Raw genomic sequence first — 20261 nt, forward strand, 5'->3', positions numbered from 1 at the left:
GTAATATTATTGCAATGACTGTCACCACCACCACAGCCCCATGCTGTTTCTTTGCACAATTGTACTGACTTGCATACTCTGATGGCTTAGCTGTTAAAATATCCCATGCCTCACTCATGCAAGGCGTTAGTAGTTTCAGCTTTCAAGCATTTCCTATCTCTGTGTGTAACTGTATACATGAATATATATATATATATATATATATATATATTATTTGTGTATATTTCTGACTGCAAAGGTATGTGTGTGTGGTGCTTGAGAGACATGTATAAAGAGGGCCAGAGAGCATGTCTCTACTTCTCTTGGGACTTGAGTACTAAATATACCTACCTTTTCAGTTTGTGTATGATTCTTAAGTGATTGATTAGCACCTAAGGGGTTTGACTGCTATATATTATATATGTGTATAGCATGTCTGATCGTTTAATAATTTAAAATTTAAGATAATTGGATAATTCAAGACTTGATATATGTTATAAACATATATATATATATTAAAAAATTCCCACCTAAAGACCCAAGAAAGTATGATTAATCGATCGACTTCAATTAACCACTTTCAGGTTAAAGTCTCATTTTTCAATAATGATATTCATTCAGATTGAAAAACTCTGGAGAAATATTCATATATACATTTTCTTGGTTTGCGGCGAGACTCGATCTGAATCGTAAATTCAAAGTGCAATCGATTTGCATATGCATAAAAAGTACTCGGAATTGTTAGATGGATCCTAATTCTTGACATTCATATGCTTGAATGCACCAAATCCAAATGCAAGCAAAAGAGAAAGTAGCTAGCTACCAAATAGCAGTTGAACTTGAGATAAACGATCATATGAAACTTAATTTTGGCGAGTAGGTTGAGCTTCGTGTTGTAAAAGATCCTAAACCAAACAAAGCATGCAAAATCTAAACTTCCAAATTAAATTAAACAGAACAAAAGAAAAAATATAAATACCCAATTAAATACCCTCTTTTTTTTTCCATTGACAAAAAAAAAAACAATGCCAAATAACTAAACTATAATACAACATCAGCATTAGTGTTATCTTCTTTCTCAGTACTACTAGATCCATAAACCTCAATGAGTTTCTGCAAAATCACCACCTGGGTTCGCAACAGAACGATGTAGTCCGCTGTGTCTTGGAACAACTTATCGGCCTGCACCGCACCAGCACTACTACTCTTCCCGTTTGGAATGAGGTTCTTCAGTGTCTCCAATTTGGCTGAGACCACCTTGGAACACTTCACCGCTTTGCGCCCTCCTCCTTTTCCACCATTGTTAAAGCTTCTTCGAGCTGATCTAGGGCAACAGCCACGCGTCGACCTGAGCCTTCTTCTTGACTTTGCTCTTCCCGCCAGAGTTGCCTTGAGGTTTCCTGGAGTGGAGCTCATTCTGGAGTTTCTGTGTGTATAATGAATGAGAGAAGGAGAAGAGAGAATGTGATGATGAAGAGGAGGCGTTGGTTTCAGGGTTTAAGTAATGGCGTGTTTGGAAACTCACACCAGGGTTGTTGGTTACTACGTAAATGCCATTGTTGGCTTTTCCTCCGTCGTTTTCTTCCAAGTTTAATTCCTTGTCCTTGTTTCTGTCAACATTTTTTTACAGGCTCTGTTTTAGGGTCGTGAAAATTAAGTGAAAAATATCTTGAAGACGTAAAAGGTTGGTGGACAAAAATGTCGGATAAATTTGCAGGCGAGGGGGAGGAGGGTTAGAGGTGTAATTTCAGAAAGATCTCGCATCTAAAATTAAAAGGAGGAAAGCGGGAATAGGGCACAACTTGCGAGCACAACGCAGAAAGCCTGTTACATCTGTAACGGCACATGTGAGGTCCCCGGAACGTTATGTGCTTCATTTCCCAGATTACCCTCAGAGTTTACTTCCCTGATTATGTGTGAGGAGTTGATGAACATGAATCTAACATGCATATGATACGTTTTCATCCAAGTAAAAGTAAAAACTAGATTGATTGATTCTTAGATTCAACATCTCTTTGATTGATGTATACAATTAAGTATTTTGTACATTACTGGTGGAAATATCACACTAATTCTCTATTGATTTTGGTTATTTACATGCATCTTTTTTTAATTTTCATACGTTTTAGAAACTATAAAGTACTTTCATCATGATATTAATCGAAGTATGCATTAAGACTCAATTCTTACTACTTGCTTTAACAAAGGCCATCTCAAATGAACCTCCACTTTAATAACAAACGATCGAGCAATATGTGATGTACGAATTTAAAAAGATACAAATTAAAAGACAAACATAACTAATGTTTTTAGAATGATATCCACAACTCCCACAAAGGTATACCAAGACAATTAGACAAATGAAGCTTCTCTTCTCCATCTAGTTCTCTACATCTTTTGTTTTCTTGCCCAGGCAATTCAATTTGATTAAAATTGCCTAGCTAGCAGCCCAAATATACAAACTAAGACAAAGTTAACTTGTCTTTCTTATGAATGCATGTAATTAAAGAACTAATTTGAATTGCTGTTTAGGTGTTTGAGTGACACAAGGGGCTATAAAGACATTTGGGGATGTGAATAAAAGTTGGACTGTGAGCTAGATAGATAGAGGGTTGTACTGGGGGGGAGTGTGGGAGAGAGTAGTGGCTTCCCTAAAGGATGCATGTGAAGGTGATATGGGCCAGCTAGCAAAATTGCCCTAAAAAAATATGAATCTCTCATCAAGGGAGGGTTTAGAGGTGAAGATCAGTTTGTTTGAGAGGTTTGAGAGAGGCTAGGATTGAAGGAAGAAAGAGGGTGAAAGAAGCACATGGGAAGCACATGCAGATGAAGAGTTTTGGAAGAAGGGGGTAGGGCATGTGACAAAATGAGAGACAGTGAGGCAGCATGAAATGTACAGCATGTTTTGCACATTCCCTGCATGCAACTGATCATATGGCAGCACCTTGCACCTTTTCTCTCCTCCTCCTTCCCTCTCCCTTCCAAATAATACTTTGCATTAATTGTTATTCTCACCTTTAATCATTTACTTTTTTCTCAATCCATTCTATCTCAATTCCTTTGTATCATTGTTTGGATAATAAAGAATTTGGTGATATTATGTGATGAAAGTCTTGTATATGAGTGTATTTTTTCTTCAGAAAGTCTTAAATCATTAAATTCTAATGAACAAAGATAAACGGTAGATCTTAAAACTCATCACTCATCAATGTTTGTTTTTATTAAAAACATAAAACATACATATAGTTAGTCGTCAAAAGTATAATGAAACAAGTAATCTAAGTAACAAGTTGTCAAGTACGCCACCTGTAACAGAGAGTGTAAACATCAAGACCAATCATGTACGGTAAAGTATAAAAAGCACAGTAAAATAGAGCAAAAAGTTAACTTGCTTAGTATGACTACAAATAAATAGTTTGTACATTTTAACAACTTATTTTTACGAAGTCTTACATCTGAAAGACACATACGATATACTCTAGTCTAGATTAAAATGATCAATAATGTTGTCAATCGATCCTAGCTAGGACGAAGGTGGAGTTGTACGTAGATCAAATTGCTTTTCTATATATTGTGTTTCTAATTAACAAAATCATTTTTTCTTATTTTTATTTTTTTTTGAGAAAGGTAAAAACTTTATATATAAACAAATATTACAAATCGTGAGAGATATCGGTAGTGGACAAAATGCCCCACACACCTCATTATCTTAAAAATCAGCGATTACAGAGGATAAGAACCGAAACGGGTTCAACCGCAAACAATACCTAACCTATTTCAGAAGCCTCAATACACTCTTACGGCCAACCTCAAGAAGAAACAACCTCTTCTACCACTATATACTAAAACCGTTGGCATATATGCAGAGGTAACATTCTTATTACATTGACAACAAGAGAACATCAATATTAAATAGTCCGTAGAAACGACATCATAATCATAACACACCCAACAACACCAACTTATTACAACCCTAACCCTCGCTCGCATTGTTTCTTAATATGATAGTGGAGATTTTGTGTAATTTTTATACACGTTACGTCTGTACATTTGAGCTAGCCTCATCAATCTGGCATGTGTGACACATGTTGTAAGCAGCACTGCACATGACTTCATTCCTATGTATTATAAACTAAGATTCCTATAAACTAATTATTAGATTCAATTAGAAGCATTGTAGCATACTATTCACTTCATTATTCTATTTAAAGTCTAAACAGGAGAAGATATGATCCTGTCTTCTCGTAGGTGGACTTTTGTTTAACTTATAGTACTGCTGCAAACAATTTATAACTTTATCCACCATAATGTGTGACAATTCCACGATCGATACATATGCTAGCTAGAAGTTCAAAACATAGTATGATCATTCCTCCATTTAAATATATCTATATATCAGATTGATCGAATCGATATTCAATATTCATATCGAATGTAAAAAGAGTCGTTGAAGTAACAGTGATCATACATAAGCATTCAATATGATCATGTAAGGGCAACTCCAATGGTGGAGTTAAAAACCAAGACCAGCCCCTGAAATAGAAAAGCTATCTCTAACAACAAAAAAGACTAGGTGCTGGTCTTAATAATATAGCCCCAAGTGTCATTCTAAGTCTTATATTCAAGACTTTTCCAATACCAGCCTCTGTGGGATCCACAAGCACACACCTCATATAATACAATACTTAATTATTAGAATAGTGAGAATAACACCTCCATATAGCATCGATGAAAAATTAATGAAATATGAATAGTCACAAGGGTGCTAAAATGAGAATAACACCTTCAAATAACACTCATTGTTGAAGTTGCTCTAAGAACGCTTATAGAACTCGTGAAACTCGTGATTTTGAACGTCACATACGAATCATATGAATCCTCTCGCATACTTGGATCTTAGGGAATGAACATGGAAGTACGGGAACAAGGGATCGACACGATGATGAAAGGGCACTGTGTTTTGTTGCGGGAGAGAGATCCGTATCAGAGATGTGATGTAACATCTTTTTTTGCTAGGGTTCATGTTATTCGTCGGCACAGAGTTGCAGGGATGAGGTTGAAGAAGAGAGTCATGCTCATGCATGTGTGGGAGGTTTTCCACTTTATTCCTTTTGTTCAATTGTCGGCGGAAGCTGCCATAAAATGATAGAACGAACATGGATCGCTCGCTCCTTTTGGTTGCAAGCCGATGACCCACTTGTGTTGTCCAATCTCAGCCAAATTCATTTCCTTCTTCTTTTTCCACTTATAAGCATGTTATGATGGAAGGCTAATTTTATCTTGTCGGCTCATCTCCTAATCCATAACGTAGAAAGGACTTCAACTAAGTAGGTTGTGAATTAAGTTGTATCGATCTTTTCTTTTCGTTTAGACCCTTAAGTTCAAATCAATGTTCCCCTCGAGGCCTCGACTACAATATGGTTGGTATTGCATTCAATTCAATCGCAAGGTGATTCAATTTTTATTTTTATTATTTTTTTAATTTTTTTTTTATCAATGTGAGAAACAAGATGTGATTATTTTCGACACCCATTTGTTTTTAGATAACTCATCTAAATTTTAGCAAAAGGTGCACGAGACCAACACGGAACTCACTACTTTATAAGTAATCTGATATTTGAAAATTCATATAGTTTCTTTTTTCAATGGAAAAAGTTTGTGGCCAAGATTATGTGTTCATGTCATTGTTTGAGTCACACATTTACTCTAGATTTGTAGCACGTTTTAGTTTAGGCTAATAATTTTGTCACATATGTGATTGATTGACAACCTTTAAGAATAGTAATGTACATGAACTCGAATTAACAATTTTCCATTCATATGCAAAGTTGTGTTGTAGTCCAAACTAGCAGTCTCATATTTCATCTCAACATATGTCGTTTACTTTCCTTACTTCAATGGAACAATTTTAGACTAAGATTGATATTGATGTCATTGTTCTTGACTCTTGAGTCACACATTCACTCTAGTACATGACATTTTGAACATGTTTTATTTTAGCTTAACACTTTACCGACATATATGATCCGTCGATATCTTATAAGTTAACTATACCTTAATTATGTGACCAAGACGATAAAAAACCCAGAAAAGACACGTTAAGAAAAAAAACAAGAAGCGTGATGCATGAACTCAAATCAATATATACAAAGTCATGTTGTATTCAAAACAAGCAATGAATTACCAGTCTCGAATTCATCAAAATGAAGTCGCACTGAACACGTCTCTATGCTCTTACGTCGCAACTTCTTCCACCCTCATCAAAACGAAAATTGCAATCGGCCCAACTTCTGAATAGATGGATTCATCAAACCCAAGCTCAGGCCCAACAAATTACCCCCGAGGATAGAAAAGTAAATTGCAAGGTTTCGTTGCATCGTTTTCCGCACCAGAGAGGATCCGATGTGCGTCACTCACTGCATCAACAAAGAAGAAAGAAGCAAAATTTGCTGGATCTTTCTCTCACTTGTGACTCTCTCCTCGATTCAACTCCCCCCACCAAATTCTAGGGTTTTACCCATTCCGCCAACAATTCAGGTACCAAAGATTTCATCTTTCTACTTTTCAATTCTATTAATTTTCAGATCACTGCTCTAAATTCATCGCATTATCTACTTTGCTAAGATCTTTGCTTGATTGCTTTTATTAGCTTCTGCCCCATTTCAATTTCGGGGTTTTGGATTTCTCTCCGATTTGATCTTAGATTGCTGGTAATAATAATAATCGGTTAATTTATATTGCATGTAGTTGTTGGTGTTTATATTGAGCTATGTTTTGTGGTTCTGATGATAGTGTTGAATATTGACGAGTGTTTTTTTAGGCTGCAATTCCTTATCAGAGTGTTGATGACTTGATGTCAGTAAGAGATTTTCGCTGTTTGGGGGATTTATATTGCAACCCAAAATCTGGCTGTGAAACTATGCATTTGCATGTTCCTGGTGTGTAAATGTACCACATACAACCCTAGTTTCAAATCTTAAGTTGGCAGCATAGATTTCTCTTTAGGGTGACCGGTTTTATGGAACTTTTTTCACCGCTTCATGACCAAACTCGGTGTTGCGGGTCTTTCGACTGTTAGATGTTCATGTTGTTAGATAAACTACATTTTAACTGATTTTGAATTGTATGTTTAATAGCTGATCTCCCTTTCCTCACTCTCGCTAGAGCATGTTTATGCCAGTTTTTGCTAGAAGTTTGTTGTGTATAGTTTTCTCGGTTTTTGAAATCTATTCCTTTTATTTTTTGCAGGGGTCTTTATCAGTGTACTGACTTAGTCCCTTTGGTGGGGTGGATTATTTATTTATCAGTATTTGCTTGGGAGCGGAAAATGAAATGTGATGAGGTTCTGAAGGCTGTTTTTCCTTATCTGGAGGGTGAGGATCTCGCGTCATGTATGGGAGTGTGCAAGCAGTGGAGAAACCTAGCTCAAGATGATTTCTTTTGGAAATGCTTGTGTGCTAAGAGATGGCCTTCTATCTGCAAGAAACCTAGCCCCCCGACTGTAACTTACTACAAGCTGTATCAAACGTTTTATAAGCGCAAGCAGCATCGAACTCTTCTTCCCCCAAGACTTTCCTTTGATGACTTGGAGTTTTTCATTGATATCTGGACTGAAGATGGATTTATCTTTTCAGAAATGGTTCCAGGACCTATCCTACAGAGCGGTATTAAAATCCCACCACCAGGAGCATGTGACATGCTTAAGTTTCACCTGGAGGGTCCAGAGTACAGGATGAAACTCCCTGTTGACCCAAGATTTACTGTTCCTCTGAGCCAGACAGTGAGTGTTTCAGTCCTTGTGGGGCGCAAGGATTCTAATAGGGTTGCTTGCATCATCAATAGATCGATGTTTGATTATATTGATCGAACAGCATACCGAGCCATGGCAAATGACTACCTTGACTTCTCACCTGTCTACCCCTTTGTTTCGGGTATCCGGGCATGGATCTCGTTGCTTTTCATGGAAGAAGGAAATGAAGGTGCCATTGATGTTTTTGGGATTGAAATGGATTTCTGTGATGCAGCCAACTCCAAGGAAGAGGTTTTGTGGCTTTTAGATATGCTTGATTGGAAGTGAAGGCTTGACTTGTAAGTCCATGCTAACATCAAAAGAGCCTGATTTATTTGGATGTAACAATAATGATTTGGTCTTCTATGTTTTGTCATGCTCTGAGGCTGCTTATGGAAAACACGGCAACTCTCATATCTGGTTCAAATACTTTCTTACTTTGTTTTTTGTCTTCTTTTATGCTCAATTGTACATTCTTTTAAATTCATTGCATCGAATAATTATGAACCTTTTGCATTGTATGGAATTGAACTTGTTTGGTGTTTTTGGTGAATTGTACTCGTTCTGTGGAATTGAACTTGCATTGTATGGAAATTCCGAGAAATTGTCTTTTGAACAGAAAGTGGAGCATTATCGGTGTTTTAAGTTTTGAACTGCTAATCTCTTCTGCCTTTTTATTTTCTAATCAGGTTGAGTAATATGAAGTATTTTTTGAGTATTGAATAATAGCAGTAACCATGGGTAGCCAAATTTCTTGCCTGCTCTGCTATTTTCCTTAGTGCTGCCAAATTCTGGAAAACCTTGCTAGAATCAATTCTGTGTATTTACTCATTTGAGTTCCTGTATAGTACAGTATTTGCTAGGAAGTTGTCAATTATATTTCTCTTAGACAAAACAAGAATCATGAATAACAACACTTTATTACCGAGTACTGACAAATCTGAATTACATGAAGCCTGTAGCTAAATAAGTAAAAGATGTCAAAGGGTAAAAAAATCAGATAACCAAGACAAGACTAAGCAAACGTTTCAGCTCATGTCCTAAAATTTCCATGCCCCTCGTAGGTTTGACCGAATTGCCAATTCGCTGGTGCAACATTTTCTAACCAAAGCACATCCCCTTCTCCAGCAGAGACTCGGAACGATAAGCTTTCCCCGACTAGTTGTACATTAGTCTGCCAAACTTCTCCCCAAATGCGCTTCATTGGAATCCAACCAGAGTTAGACCCCTTAATTGCAACGTGGTTAACAATGCCATTACCAGCAACATTATAAACCACAACAGTAGTCCAGTAGGGGTTCCCCTTAAGCTCAAACTTAATCCCTCCCTGTCTTACACATGGGATTCGGCGATATTGAATCGGAATGATCCCGGCTCTGGATTCTGCGAGTTTTGTGAACATAGCCATGGACAAGTCGAAGTGTTTGCGTGGAGGGTTGCACCAATGATCAGGAGCTGGAACCCAATTCGGTGGACAGAAATTTGTTGCTGTGACTTTGATGACTGCATTGGCTTTGCACCACTGTGGATCATTGACACACATGATCTCAAAACAAGCACCACAAGAATGTCCATCGTTGAACAGTTGTGTACTTAGAGCTGCAGTCTCCAGACCATAACCTTGTTGGAAGAGATCACCATATCCACAAGCTCCCTCTGGTAAAGAAATAGAACAAAAAATCACAAAGTTTGATGTGAATCTATCTAATCGACAACAAAAAATCGAATGCAATATGTGTGTTGATTTAGTTACGAGAACGTAGTGACTTACGCATGGTTTCTCCTCCCTGCATGTCGCCGTAAAACGTTGCACTTGCATGTTGCCAATCGCGGCTCATGGCTTGAACGGAAAGAGTGATGAACACTACCAATCCAAACAAGACCTGAAACTTGGCCATGGCTAAGATCTCTGATAGTGAGAGTAGAGGGTTTGATTGAGGCTAATGCAACCTGAATATGAGGTTAATTTATAGGCCTAAAATGGGATATTAACGAAGGAAATTAATATCTGAGGATTCTAAAAAGAGTGAAAATAGGAAAAGACAGGATGTAATGTTTACATACTCGTAATGTTGGCTGAACGTATGATAATCTTCTGTAATATTCCTAATAATAATATGCAGAAAAATCTTGGCGAAAATCGTGCTCTCTTGGTAGGAAATAATAATTAGCCATAGTAATTTTCCACAAATTAATTAAGGTTTGGAGAGGGAACATCAAAGGACAATCATGCATATTCCATAACTCGAATATTTCATACGTTATCAAAAACGAAAGGACGTGCAATATATAGAAATGGTACTGAAATTGTGGTGAATTGCTAGCTAACTTCAATTGGTATGAATCATTTAATTTACTCGTTTTCCAGAAGATAGTTTTGGAAAGAGGAACCAAATTAAAGAGGTGTATGCTAAGGATTTGCTCGTATGATATCATTCAAACTATAGATTAACCCTAACAGTACGACTATGTACTTTTGAGGATATAATGTTTCAGTAGGGGACGATGGACAATGAAGGACTCCGTAACACATACCACGAGTTGGTTAAAAATCGTGTACTAGAAGTGGTTTTTGCTCATGATCGAGGTATATTCATTATATCGTATATTGAGCATGAGTCTCTTGATCAGTTAATGACTGAGTGAACATAGCTGTCCTCAGGTTCGATAATTAAGTTCATCATTATTATAAAACATTGATATTGTTTGAGACGTACATTTTGACTTTTACAACTCGAAAGATTAAGTGAAAGCTGATTTTGAACTAGAACTTTGATTCAGTAGCAAAACCTAGTATCCATCAGTAATCCTGCAAGTAAAACATTCGTTATTGTTTGAGCCTATCAGGCTATCACAATTACAAGAGCTCTCGAATTCGCAACATTGAAAAATTAGAAAATCTTATAATAGGTCTCAAGTCTCAACGTCTAAATATTGGCTTTTCCTTCATAAGTTTGATCAAATTGCCAGTTTGCTGGTGCAACATTGTAGAGCACAACCATCTTCCGATCACTAGTAGTGACATGGAATGATAGACTTTGCCCAACCAAGTTGGCTGAGGTCTGCCAAACTTGTCCCCAATTGCGACTCATGGGAACCCACTGGCCGGATTTAGAACCCTTAACTGCAAGGGCTGTAACATCACCAGCACCACCAACATTGATAGGAGTTGCAGTAATCCAATGAGGATTTCCCTTGATCTCAAACTTAATCCCACCTCTTTTAGCACAAGGAACTCTGCGAAACTTAACCGGAATTATACCAGCTTTGAATGGAGCAAGTTTTGTGAACATAGGCATGGACAAGTCAAAGTGTTTTCTTGGGGGGTTGCACCAGGGATAAAAATGTGGATCGTAGTTTGGGGGGCAAAAGTTTGTTGCAGTGATTCTGATGGTACCAGCATTAGGTATGCACCATTGTGGATCATTGACACACATGATCTCAAAACAAGCTCCACAAGTTTGTCCTTTGTTAAACAGTGCTGTGCTTAGAGCTGCAGTCTCGAAGCCATAGCCTTGTTGGAAGAGATCACCATATCCACAAGCCCCCTCTGTTAAAACGAACAAAGAAAGAGGTTAAAACTTGATGTCCTAAATATAGCGCTAATCAAAAACGAGAGGGTTATAAATCACTATTAACTTCATGCATAATAGTGAACATGTACTTTGTTAAATGTAAAAACAACTATCGCAGCAAAGCAAGATGATGCATAGATTGAGAGTAAGAATAACATCTTCAACCAAAACTATAAGGTGCACAAACTGTTTACTTACGCATGGTTTCTCCTCCGCCCATGTCGCCGTAAAACGTTGCGTGTCCATCCTCCCAAGAACCGCCATTTTCCTGACCAAAAAGGAAGTTCTCGGCAATGGCATGCACCGAAATAGTGCTGATGAACAACACTGCAAACGTGAACAAGTTATGAAACTTAGCCATGGTGGTGAGTCAGAGAGAAAGTGGATCGAATAATGATAGTGCAAGTTTGTACGAACCTTATGGTTATGGAGTCGATTAATTTATAACCGGAGAGGGATCAATAGAGGGAAAAAAAAAAATCTTGTCTTTAACTCTTTGTCATCTCCTTGAATACAGTCGGTGAAAGTCGTATTGAAATTGATCCCCGAGATGATTGCTTTGAAAATGGTGATGAAGATCCCTCGGTTCTTTTTCCGGAGTGAAATTAGGAAAACCCTCCTTCATTCATTTTTTTTTTTAGGGAGATAATTGATTTGAATGTGAAGAATACCTCAATTCCTGCCAGAGTAAATTAGACACACCTTAGTATCTGCAAAATAATTTTACTTCATTTCTTTTCCATATTACACCGTACTTCCATCAATTGTAAGAACAATTAGCCCATATTCTCTTGCAAGTTTTTGCACCTCATCTTCTAGTATGATTTGGTGGGATACGCTACCGGAATTTGTTCGTTTTCTTTATGATAGAGATAGGTAATTTTTGTTTCGATTGTGTTCTTTTCTTGTTTATATAAAGTAAGAGGTTTTGATATTTGTCTCTTCTTCATGTTAACTTGCTCGATATATAACTTTCTCTAATTTTTACAAGGCTTAAGTAAAAAAATGGATATGTAAATCCTATTGTAGACGTTATCATTATTTTACTAGCCTCTTCAGCGTGTAGGTTACATGCCTAAAAATGGAGTCCATATTGTTAGAGCATCTTTACCAATGCTAGCCATTTTTAAGTTAAATTTTAGTCAAATTAGCTAAAATGTCATTTTGGCTAGCCATTTTATAAATGTGGCTGCATCAATGCTCTCTATTTTAATTAGCATTACATCAACATTATTCTTCAAATAGAAATTAAATAGTTTAAATATATTTATATATATATATATATCACATAAAATATCTTACAAGGAATGTAATAAATTATAGCTAGCCTCATTTGAGCTATCTCGCTAGCTAAATATAGCTAGCGAGATAGCTAAAAGTTATAATAGCTTAAGTTTGGCTAGTCTGCTGAAGCTCCTAAAACATTCAAAAAAACTAAATACGCTCTTTAAAATAGCTAAAAGCTAAAATAAAGAGTCTGTTAAAATTGCTCTTATGCATACAAATAATCGTCAAAGTGTTAGCTAGACATTAACTAGCCGAAAATCCCGACATTTACAAAATGCATGTGAAAATAAGATGATAATAATCCTGATATAAGACTACTTAATTATAAATCAAGAAGCAGAAAGACATTCCTTAATGTTTGAGTCGATTACAAAACCTTTCGAATTTGGAACATAGACAACTTCGAATTACAATTCAAACAACCAACCACAGATGATTAATTAAACAAACATCTAATGGATTTCGAACTATATATGTCTCTTAAAAATTGCCTGCTGCTTCATAGGTTTGCCCAAATTGCCAGTTTCCAGGTGCAACGTTATTAAACACCAGAGTCCTCTGATCACTAGTAGTGACTTGGAACGATAAGCTTGCCCGACTAGGGGGACTGCTCCTCCGATCTGCCAAACTTGTCCCCAGTTGCGCGTCATTGGGAGCCAATTGGAAGGAGGTGTTTTGACACTCATGGCGGTAACATCACCGGCACCAGCAACATTCAAAGCAGTTGCAGTAACCCAGTTAGGGTTTCCCTTAAGCTGAAACCTCATCCGATCCCTCCTTGCTTAACACATGGGGTTCTACGGAACTGTACTGGAATTATCCCAGCTTTGGTTTGTGCAATTGTTGCGAACATCGGCATGGACAAGTCGAAGTGTTTTCTTGGGGGGTTGCACCAGGGATAGAAATGTGGATCGTAGTTTGGAGGACAAAAGTTTGTTCCAGTGATTTTGATAGTGCCAGCATTAGGGATGCACCATTGTGGATCGTTGACACACATAATCTCAAAACAAGCACCACAAGTTAAACCATTGTTGAACAGTGCTGTGCTCAGAGCTGCTGTATTGAGGCCATAGCCTTGTTGCAGGAGATCACCATATCCACAAGCCCCCTCTGTTAAGATGAACAAAGAAAGAGAGGTTAGTCATATATATATATGTATGTATCTGCATGCATGCCTCTCCTAATATGCATATAGAATCGTGAATATATTCCTGCGTATTGTGACTTGTGAGAGTTCGTAACTGAGGCATAAGGAATAAGTTCTTTACTTACGCATGGTTTCGCTTCCGGTCATGTCACCGTAAAATGTGGCGGATCCGGCCTCCCAAGGAGCATCGCCCATGACATGCACCAAGAGAGTGCTGATGATGAACATTGACCATGTGTATGAGTTCTCAAACCTCGCCATAGCCATATGATACTGAGAGAATTGAACTAGAATTAATGTATGATGGTATTGCAAGTTGGTACAAACCTCATGGTTATGGGGTTAATTTATAGGTCAGGCTTGAATCATAAAAGGTATGTTTGCAGGACATTTAATTTCCTTATTAGGTGAAAAGAAATTATGAGGTTAAAATGAAAAGTAATTAAGAGATAAAGTGATAAACAAAATGAAAAAAAAGAAAAGGAAAGAAACAACTATATATGGTCCTCTTGATAACATTGACAGACATTATCCAAAAAAAAAAAGACAGACATGATTTGGTTTAGCAGTGTAATGAGGTGAAGAATATGAACCTCAACTTTTTGCTGGAGTACTAACAAAGATTTTCCAATTATAAAAATGAACATTGAATATAATTTATTAATTGAATTTGATGCTCATCAGCAGTAGCACACCTCAGAAATTTCTGGTGAAATGTTGGATATGCCATTTTCTCTGTAAAAATACCAATTATGTTTAAGTCCATTAACATTCAGCATCAATTTCATCCACCTCAAGCCAGATTGATATGGATACATACATTCTTCTGTGATTAACACATGTACATGGAGGTGGCATGTTAGCATCACTCATTACAAATTCAATGCTCATTTGTTTAACAAGAAAATAAAAGGCGATCCTGAAAAAACAAAGCATAGTAATTAGACTAGGCGATAGGCACACAAGTGTTATACAAGAAATTTATTGCAATTAGCCTAAGCTAAAAACATAGCAATGGGCTAAGAGCATAACCCTAGCACAAATTTTAGCCCCAGAGAAGCTGGCCAAGGAAGATGCCCTAGAACTCAAGACCCTGGGTTTGGTTTCAGCAAGCCAAGATGCGGATCTCCACGCAGCACACGTCCACCATCGTCGTGCTTCTGCCAGGCAGCTTTCCGGCAAACCAAGCCAAGTAGGAAACCAGCATCACAATGACTCATACCTACGCCGCTTCACAATTCATTCGCCGCGCGCAGGGATAAGCCAAGTAGGCATGAGTTATAACTATGAGTCGATGAATCCTGGCCTCTGTACATTTCTGTGTATATATCTAGCTTGCTTAATGCAGAAGACTGGTGACTTTGGAAAGATTTGAAGTAAGATGCATTATTCTTATCTGGTAACTCAAATTAATATTACATATATTCTCTGATGAATTTTGTCTTCCCCAATGGCCAAATTAGATGGAAGATATATCTAACTCAAAACCTGAAATCAATATGATCAGTAATATTGGTAAAAGCATGCTTTAGCTAGAAGGAAGACATGTCTTCATTTTTTAACATAGCAAGAGATCAATACAACATGAGATTAAAACAAACGTCTAATATATCTCAATGTACATCTAAAAGTTTCCTTTGCCTTCATAGGTTTGCCCAAATTGCCAATTTCCTGTTGCAACATTATCAAGCTGAACCGTCTTCCCATCACTAGTAGTAACTTGGAATGATAAGCTTTGTCCGACTAAGTTCGCTGCAGTCTGCCATAGTTGTCCCCAGTTGCGTGACATTTGAACCCAATCGGATTTAGACCCTTTGATTCGCAGCGCTGTAACATCACCAGCACCACCAACATTCAACATAGTTGCAGTAATCCAGTAAGGGTTTCCTTTTAGCTCAAACCTAATCCCTCCTCTTTTAGCACAATGGACTCTACGAAACTTTACAGGAATTATCCCAGCTTTGGTGATAGCGATTTTCGCAAACATAGGCATGGACAAGTCGAAGTGTTTTCTTGGGGGGTTGCACCAGGGATAAAAATGTGGATCGTAATTTGGAGGACAGAAATTTGTTGCTGTAATTCTGATGGTACCAGCATGAGGTATGCACCATTGTGGATCATTGACACACATGATCTGAAAACAAGCACCGCAAGTTTGTCCATTGTTGAACAGTGCTGTGCTTAGAGCTGCTGTCTCGAGGCCATAGCCTTGTTGGAAGAGATCACCATAACCACAAGCCCCCTCTGTTAAAACGAACAAATTAAAGAAGATGAAGGAGCAGAAAGCGATTAGCGCCTAGTTTTCATAGATCACATTATCACAATATGCATGAGGAAGAAGATTATTATTTACTTACGCATGGTTTCGGCTCCGGTCATGTCACCGTAAAACGTTGCGCTCCCATCCTCCCAAGCAGCATTAGTGACAATGACATGCACCAAAAGAGTGCTGATGATGAGCAATAAGTAGTTTTGGAACTTAGCCATGGCTATATATATATATATGTCGATACTTGAGAGAATTGAACTGTATGTTTGCTATTGCAAACCTCATTGTTAATTTATAGGCCCGGTGGGATTCATAAAAGGAAAGAAAGATGTAACAGAAAAGAAAAATATCTATATCAAAAGAAGAAAGAAACAACATATATGGAGTACTCACAAAGATCTTCCAAGTCTAACAAGGTTAATAAACATAAAATCCTTTACCTATAAGGCATTCTTGGATTTGTTATGTGCTTTGTAATTAATTCTTGGATTTTTCCAAATCCGTTAAAATCCATGATTTTTAGATTTTCAAACCTAATTAGTCAATTACACTACAAGATAACCAGCTCTACAAATTTGCAAGTCAATTGAAGACAACCAGATCCGTAGAGAATCATATATATCTTTAATTTACATTGAAACTTAAATCAGCTGTATCCCTCTACAAGCTAATCCCTTTACAGTCTTTGCGCAAGCCTTGCTTAGGATGAGTCTTGTACTTCCATAGTACATGCATGGGGGTTAAACATGATGTAAACTATGAGGTTTGTCCAGGTAGCTGCTAGCTAGATATCGATCGAGCATAATTACAAATGGTTGTTGAGTTTTCTGTTCTGTATCGTCTACGTACGTATGTGTGCACTGTTGATTCAAAAGAATAATGTATAGCCCAGAAAGAATTATAGCATGAAATGTTTACAAATGATGCACTGGATAATCGGGACAAGCTAAGCTAGTCTTCTTAAACATTAGCATGGTTGAGTCACCATTCAGCTATCAAATTGAATCAAGAAATGACTAGCAATATTTACTCAAAGAGGATTAATGACTGGCTTCAAATCTTCTGTCACCAATTCTCTATCTCCTTCCCTGTAACCTATTTATTTTTTGACATGTGGTATTTTTTGCTTACTCAGCTTAACACTCTCTAACCCATGTTAACCTTGCTAAACTCAAACTCCTCTAATCTAACTCAACTCTACTTTTTAATTTAATTATATCTAGCAAAATCTTGTGAAGACCAAACGTCAACCCTCTTCTTCATCTTTTTTTCATCGGAAAAAAAAAAAAAAAACCGTATTCTTCTTCTTCTTCGTCTGAACTTATATTTCAAAAGGGGACAAAAGAACAACAAAACCAAAAACATTAGTAAATTCAAAATCTTCGTTGTATTAATTTGTAAAAGATAATTGATATACAACAGAGAAGAGTCCATTGGAGGCTTTCAAAACCGATCTGGCTCCTGGGCTCCTCCCTAACCCACTTCACAAGAAAATCCATCTTTTCCTTTCCAATTTTCTTCTGCAGGGTTTCAACCAAAACTAAAACACAAGAAGCCAATTCAGTGCTAGCCTTACCAGCCATCCTTGAGCCACCGTTCTCTCATACTCTTCACTTCTTCAGCCATATCAGCCATGACAGTATCTCTAATCTTTCTTTTCTCAACTAAATGATGAACTTGCTGTGAAATTGGTTTTGCTGTTCTTGAAGGAGGAGCTTCAGACAAGAAACAAGAATGGGGTTTTTCGATGAAAAAAGATGAAGACCAGATTTTGCTAGGTATAATTAAATTAAAAAGTAGAGATGAGTTAGAGTTGAGTTAGATTAGAGTTAGAGCTTGAGTTTAACAAGGTTAACAGGGGTTAGAGAGTGTTAAGCTGAATAAGCAAAAAATGTCACATGTCCAAAAATAAATGGATTACAGGGAAGGAGATAGAGAATTTGGTGACAGAAGATTTGAAGCCTTAATGACTATATATGCTATGTATATGTTATATGAAGGGTTGTATGAAAATGGAGTTTGCGAGGAAAGAAATGACCATGTTGGTGAACGGTGCAGATGAAAAGTTAGAGATTGTTTTAAAATCAACGTTAGGGGTTTGTTTGACAGTGTGCCGGGTTGGCGATCCGCGAGCTCACCCTAGGACCAATCACTGTTTACCTCATCACATACCCGTTTTCCATTTAAGATTCAAATTTTTGTTACAGACCAGATTCAAATCTCAGACAAAGAAACAGAGCTCGAAACGATCAGTCAAATTCTTACACGGTCATTTCTCAGTTTGTTGCTCGTCGGCCACGGCTCAGGCTCGGAAGGTTCTCTGTCTCTCTCCATATCTGTGTTTGTTTTTCTGCTCTGTGTTCTGTTGTTGTCCGGTGTTAATTTGTTCTGATTGTTGTTGTTCTTTTTCAGGCAAGAGGAGCCGGAGGTGTTTTACGAGTGTTTGGAGGAGTTTGAGCTCTCAAACCTCGAGATTCTGAAGAATGAAGTGGAATTGGACAAGCAATGGGTTGCTATTTCTATCAGAGCCATTAAAGCTCGATTTGAGGAAGATGAGGAGCTCTCTCGAATTGTACTCCAGCGGACAATTCGTGTTCTCGACCACCTATTCTACTTGGCCTCAGAGATGCTCATCGAGTTTAAGTTTTCAATGGGCGAGTCGGCGGCATCTCGAAACGCGCTCCTCCTCGAAAATTCGGAAGTTGTGCGCGTTTTGGACCGATCGGTTGATGACTGGAAGGAGCTAATCTTTCTTCCCACTGAAGACACTGAGCCGATCGATATTCTGAAGAAGTGCCTCTGTGTACTTAGGCGGGCGGCGGTCTCGAGTGGGCAACTGCTGCAGATTATGGAGTCCAACAAGATCCTTCCAACACTGGCTTGAGTACTGTATAGGAGGTCGGTATATATAGATCGTTTATATATAGGATATCGGATTATAGGTCGGTCGGTTTAGATGGCATGAGATCTTAGAAGAGATATAGCTCTCAGTTTTATCTCATGGTTTAGTAGTATATATTTCGGATGTATTTCATCTCATATATTTCGGATGTATTAGCTGTGGCATGAGATCTTACAAGCTATATATAGCTCTCAGTTTTATCTCAGCTTCACATATAATGAATTGGGGTTTTTAAATTTAGTTGCAAGTTCTTGTCATTTCTACTGCATCATATTCTATATTTTTGTGCCATAATGCAATCTCTCTTTCATGTTCATCTTTATGCACTTCATTATTTTGTCTATCTTGAGCTGGGATTGTGTTTGTTCTGAACTTCTGATAAGTTCTATAATGCACTACAATTGCTAGAGCTTACTTTCATCTTTGGTTTGAGTTCTGTTTAAATTTGTGCACCCTCTACTCCAGGGCTTCTTTCAGCTTTATTATTTTGCCATTTAACCGCAATTAGGGATTAAAATCTGTTTCACTAGCTGGATTATGAAGTGTCACATATATGAGATAAACTGAATGGTTACTTGGTGTATTACCTTTATCATGCTCAATCCACCTGTCAAATTTGTTACTGATAAGAGTAATGCTGTGATGAAAAATTGAGAACTAAAACATATATGTTGCAGCTTTTGAAATGGGAGCCATGAGCCCATGAGGTGGTGGGATTGCTTGGGGCCTATATATATGTTGGTGACAATGCTATTGAGGAGAAGCTGACAAGAGGCTTGGCTCTCGATTTATGAATCAATTGACATCTTATCTCTAACAGAAAAGTCATACAATTGTTCTGTGAGTTGCATTGTTCAAAGGTGATAGGATCAGCACTTGAGTAGTTTCTCATATCTGCAAAGGGGTTCATAGTAGTAAACGAATAAAATCTTTCATTTTGTAGCTCTTATGTTTACTGATCCTAGTATTCACCTTGGCCTTTTCTGTTTTTTTGTTTTGCAGATTGAGTTTGAGTCAAGGTTTTGTATAGGGTAGTCGGCCTAATATTGATCACAACCCACCTACTTCTCTGAGGGATGCGCTTGAGAAGATGAAGCTTTTCTTAATGGCATATGATTAAAGGTATTGGAATTCAAGATGAGTGGGGAGGTATACTTTTGCATTCTCTTGTGTTAATTTTGTGAGCTGGTTTGGCTAATGTGTGATGTGATTCTTTGTCTCCATCTTTATGTCGCACTAATGTTACCATAGAAGTTTCATGTTTCGGAGGTGAAAGCTGTGTGTTGATTTTCTACAGAACTTGGTTCATCTTT

General features: G+C 37.5%; 5 protein-coding genes and 1 pseudogene across 7 annotated transcripts; 2 read left to right on the forward strand and 4 right to left on the reverse strand.

The window, feature by feature from the left end:
• Positions 1 to 6390: 6390 nt before the first annotated feature.
• LOC101296127 (F-box protein At5g39250-like) lies at positions 6391 to 8323 on the forward strand. 3 transcript variants are annotated; one of them, XM_004304185.1, is made up of 3 exons: positions 6397 to 6516; positions 6800 to 6834; positions 7228 to 8323. In XM_004304185.1, coding segments are annotated over exons 2-3 (831 nt in total). In that variant the 5' UTR covers positions 6397 to 6516; positions 6800 to 6832; the 3' UTR covers positions 8057 to 8323. The 3 variants fall into 3 exon arrangements, with proteins under 3 accessions (XP_004304234.1, XP_004304235.1, XP_004304233.1); XM_004304186.1 differs by lacking the exon at positions 6800 to 6834 and having other exon boundaries at positions 6391 to 6516; XM_004304187.1 differs by lacking the exon at positions 6800 to 6834 and having other exon boundaries at positions 6391 to 6516; positions 7287 to 8323.
• Positions 8324 to 8673: 350 nt separating this feature from the next.
• Positions 8674 to 9666, reverse strand: LOC101301129 (expansin-A22-like). The gene is made up of 2 exons (XM_004306035.1): positions 9540 to 9666; positions 8674 to 9424 (listed from the first exon to the last, which is right to left on the reverse strand). Exons 1-2 carry the CDS (start codon positions 9664 to 9666, stop codon positions 8802 to 8804), a joined length of 750 nt encoding a protein of 249 aa, XP_004306083.1. The 3' UTR covers positions 8674 to 8801.
• Positions 9667 to 10695: 1029 nt separating this feature from the next.
• LOC101301419 (expansin-A23-like) lies at positions 10696 to 11704 on the reverse strand. Its single transcript, XM_004306036.1, has 2 exons — positions 11542 to 11704; positions 10696 to 11318 (listed from the first exon to the last, which is right to left on the reverse strand). Exons 1-2 carry the CDS (start codon positions 11702 to 11704, stop codon positions 10696 to 10698), a joined length of 786 nt encoding a protein of 261 aa, XP_004306084.1.
• A 1406-nt stretch (positions 11705 to 13110) lies between these two features.
• Positions 13111 to 14038, reverse strand: LOC101301712 (annotated as a pseudogene).
• A 1363-nt stretch (positions 14039 to 15401) lies between these two features.
• On the reverse strand, positions 15402 to 18087 carry LOC101301999 (expansin-A23-like). The gene is made up of 4 exons (XM_004306037.1): positions 18070 to 18087; positions 17980 to 18008; positions 16135 to 16199; positions 15402 to 16021 (listed from the first exon to the last, which is right to left on the reverse strand). The coding sequence occupies exons 1-4, from the start codon at positions 18085 to 18087 to the stop codon at positions 15402 to 15404; spliced, it is 732 nt and encodes a 243-aa protein (XP_004306085.1).
• Positions 18086 to 18930, forward strand: LOC101302290. The gene is made up of 3 exons (XM_004306038.1): positions 18086 to 18111; positions 18254 to 18361; positions 18459 to 18930. Exons 1-3 carry the CDS (start codon positions 18086 to 18088, stop codon positions 18928 to 18930), a joined length of 606 nt encoding a protein of 201 aa, XP_004306086.1.
• Positions 18931 to 20261: the final 1331 nt, after the last annotated feature.

The sequence above is a fragment of the Fragaria vesca genome, linkage group LG6 (assembly GCF_000184155.1).
Source record: "Fragaria vesca subsp. vesca linkage group LG6, FraVesHawaii_1.0, whole genome shotgun sequence".
NCBI lineage: Eukaryota > Viridiplantae > Streptophyta > Magnoliopsida > Rosales > Rosaceae > Fragaria > Fragaria vesca.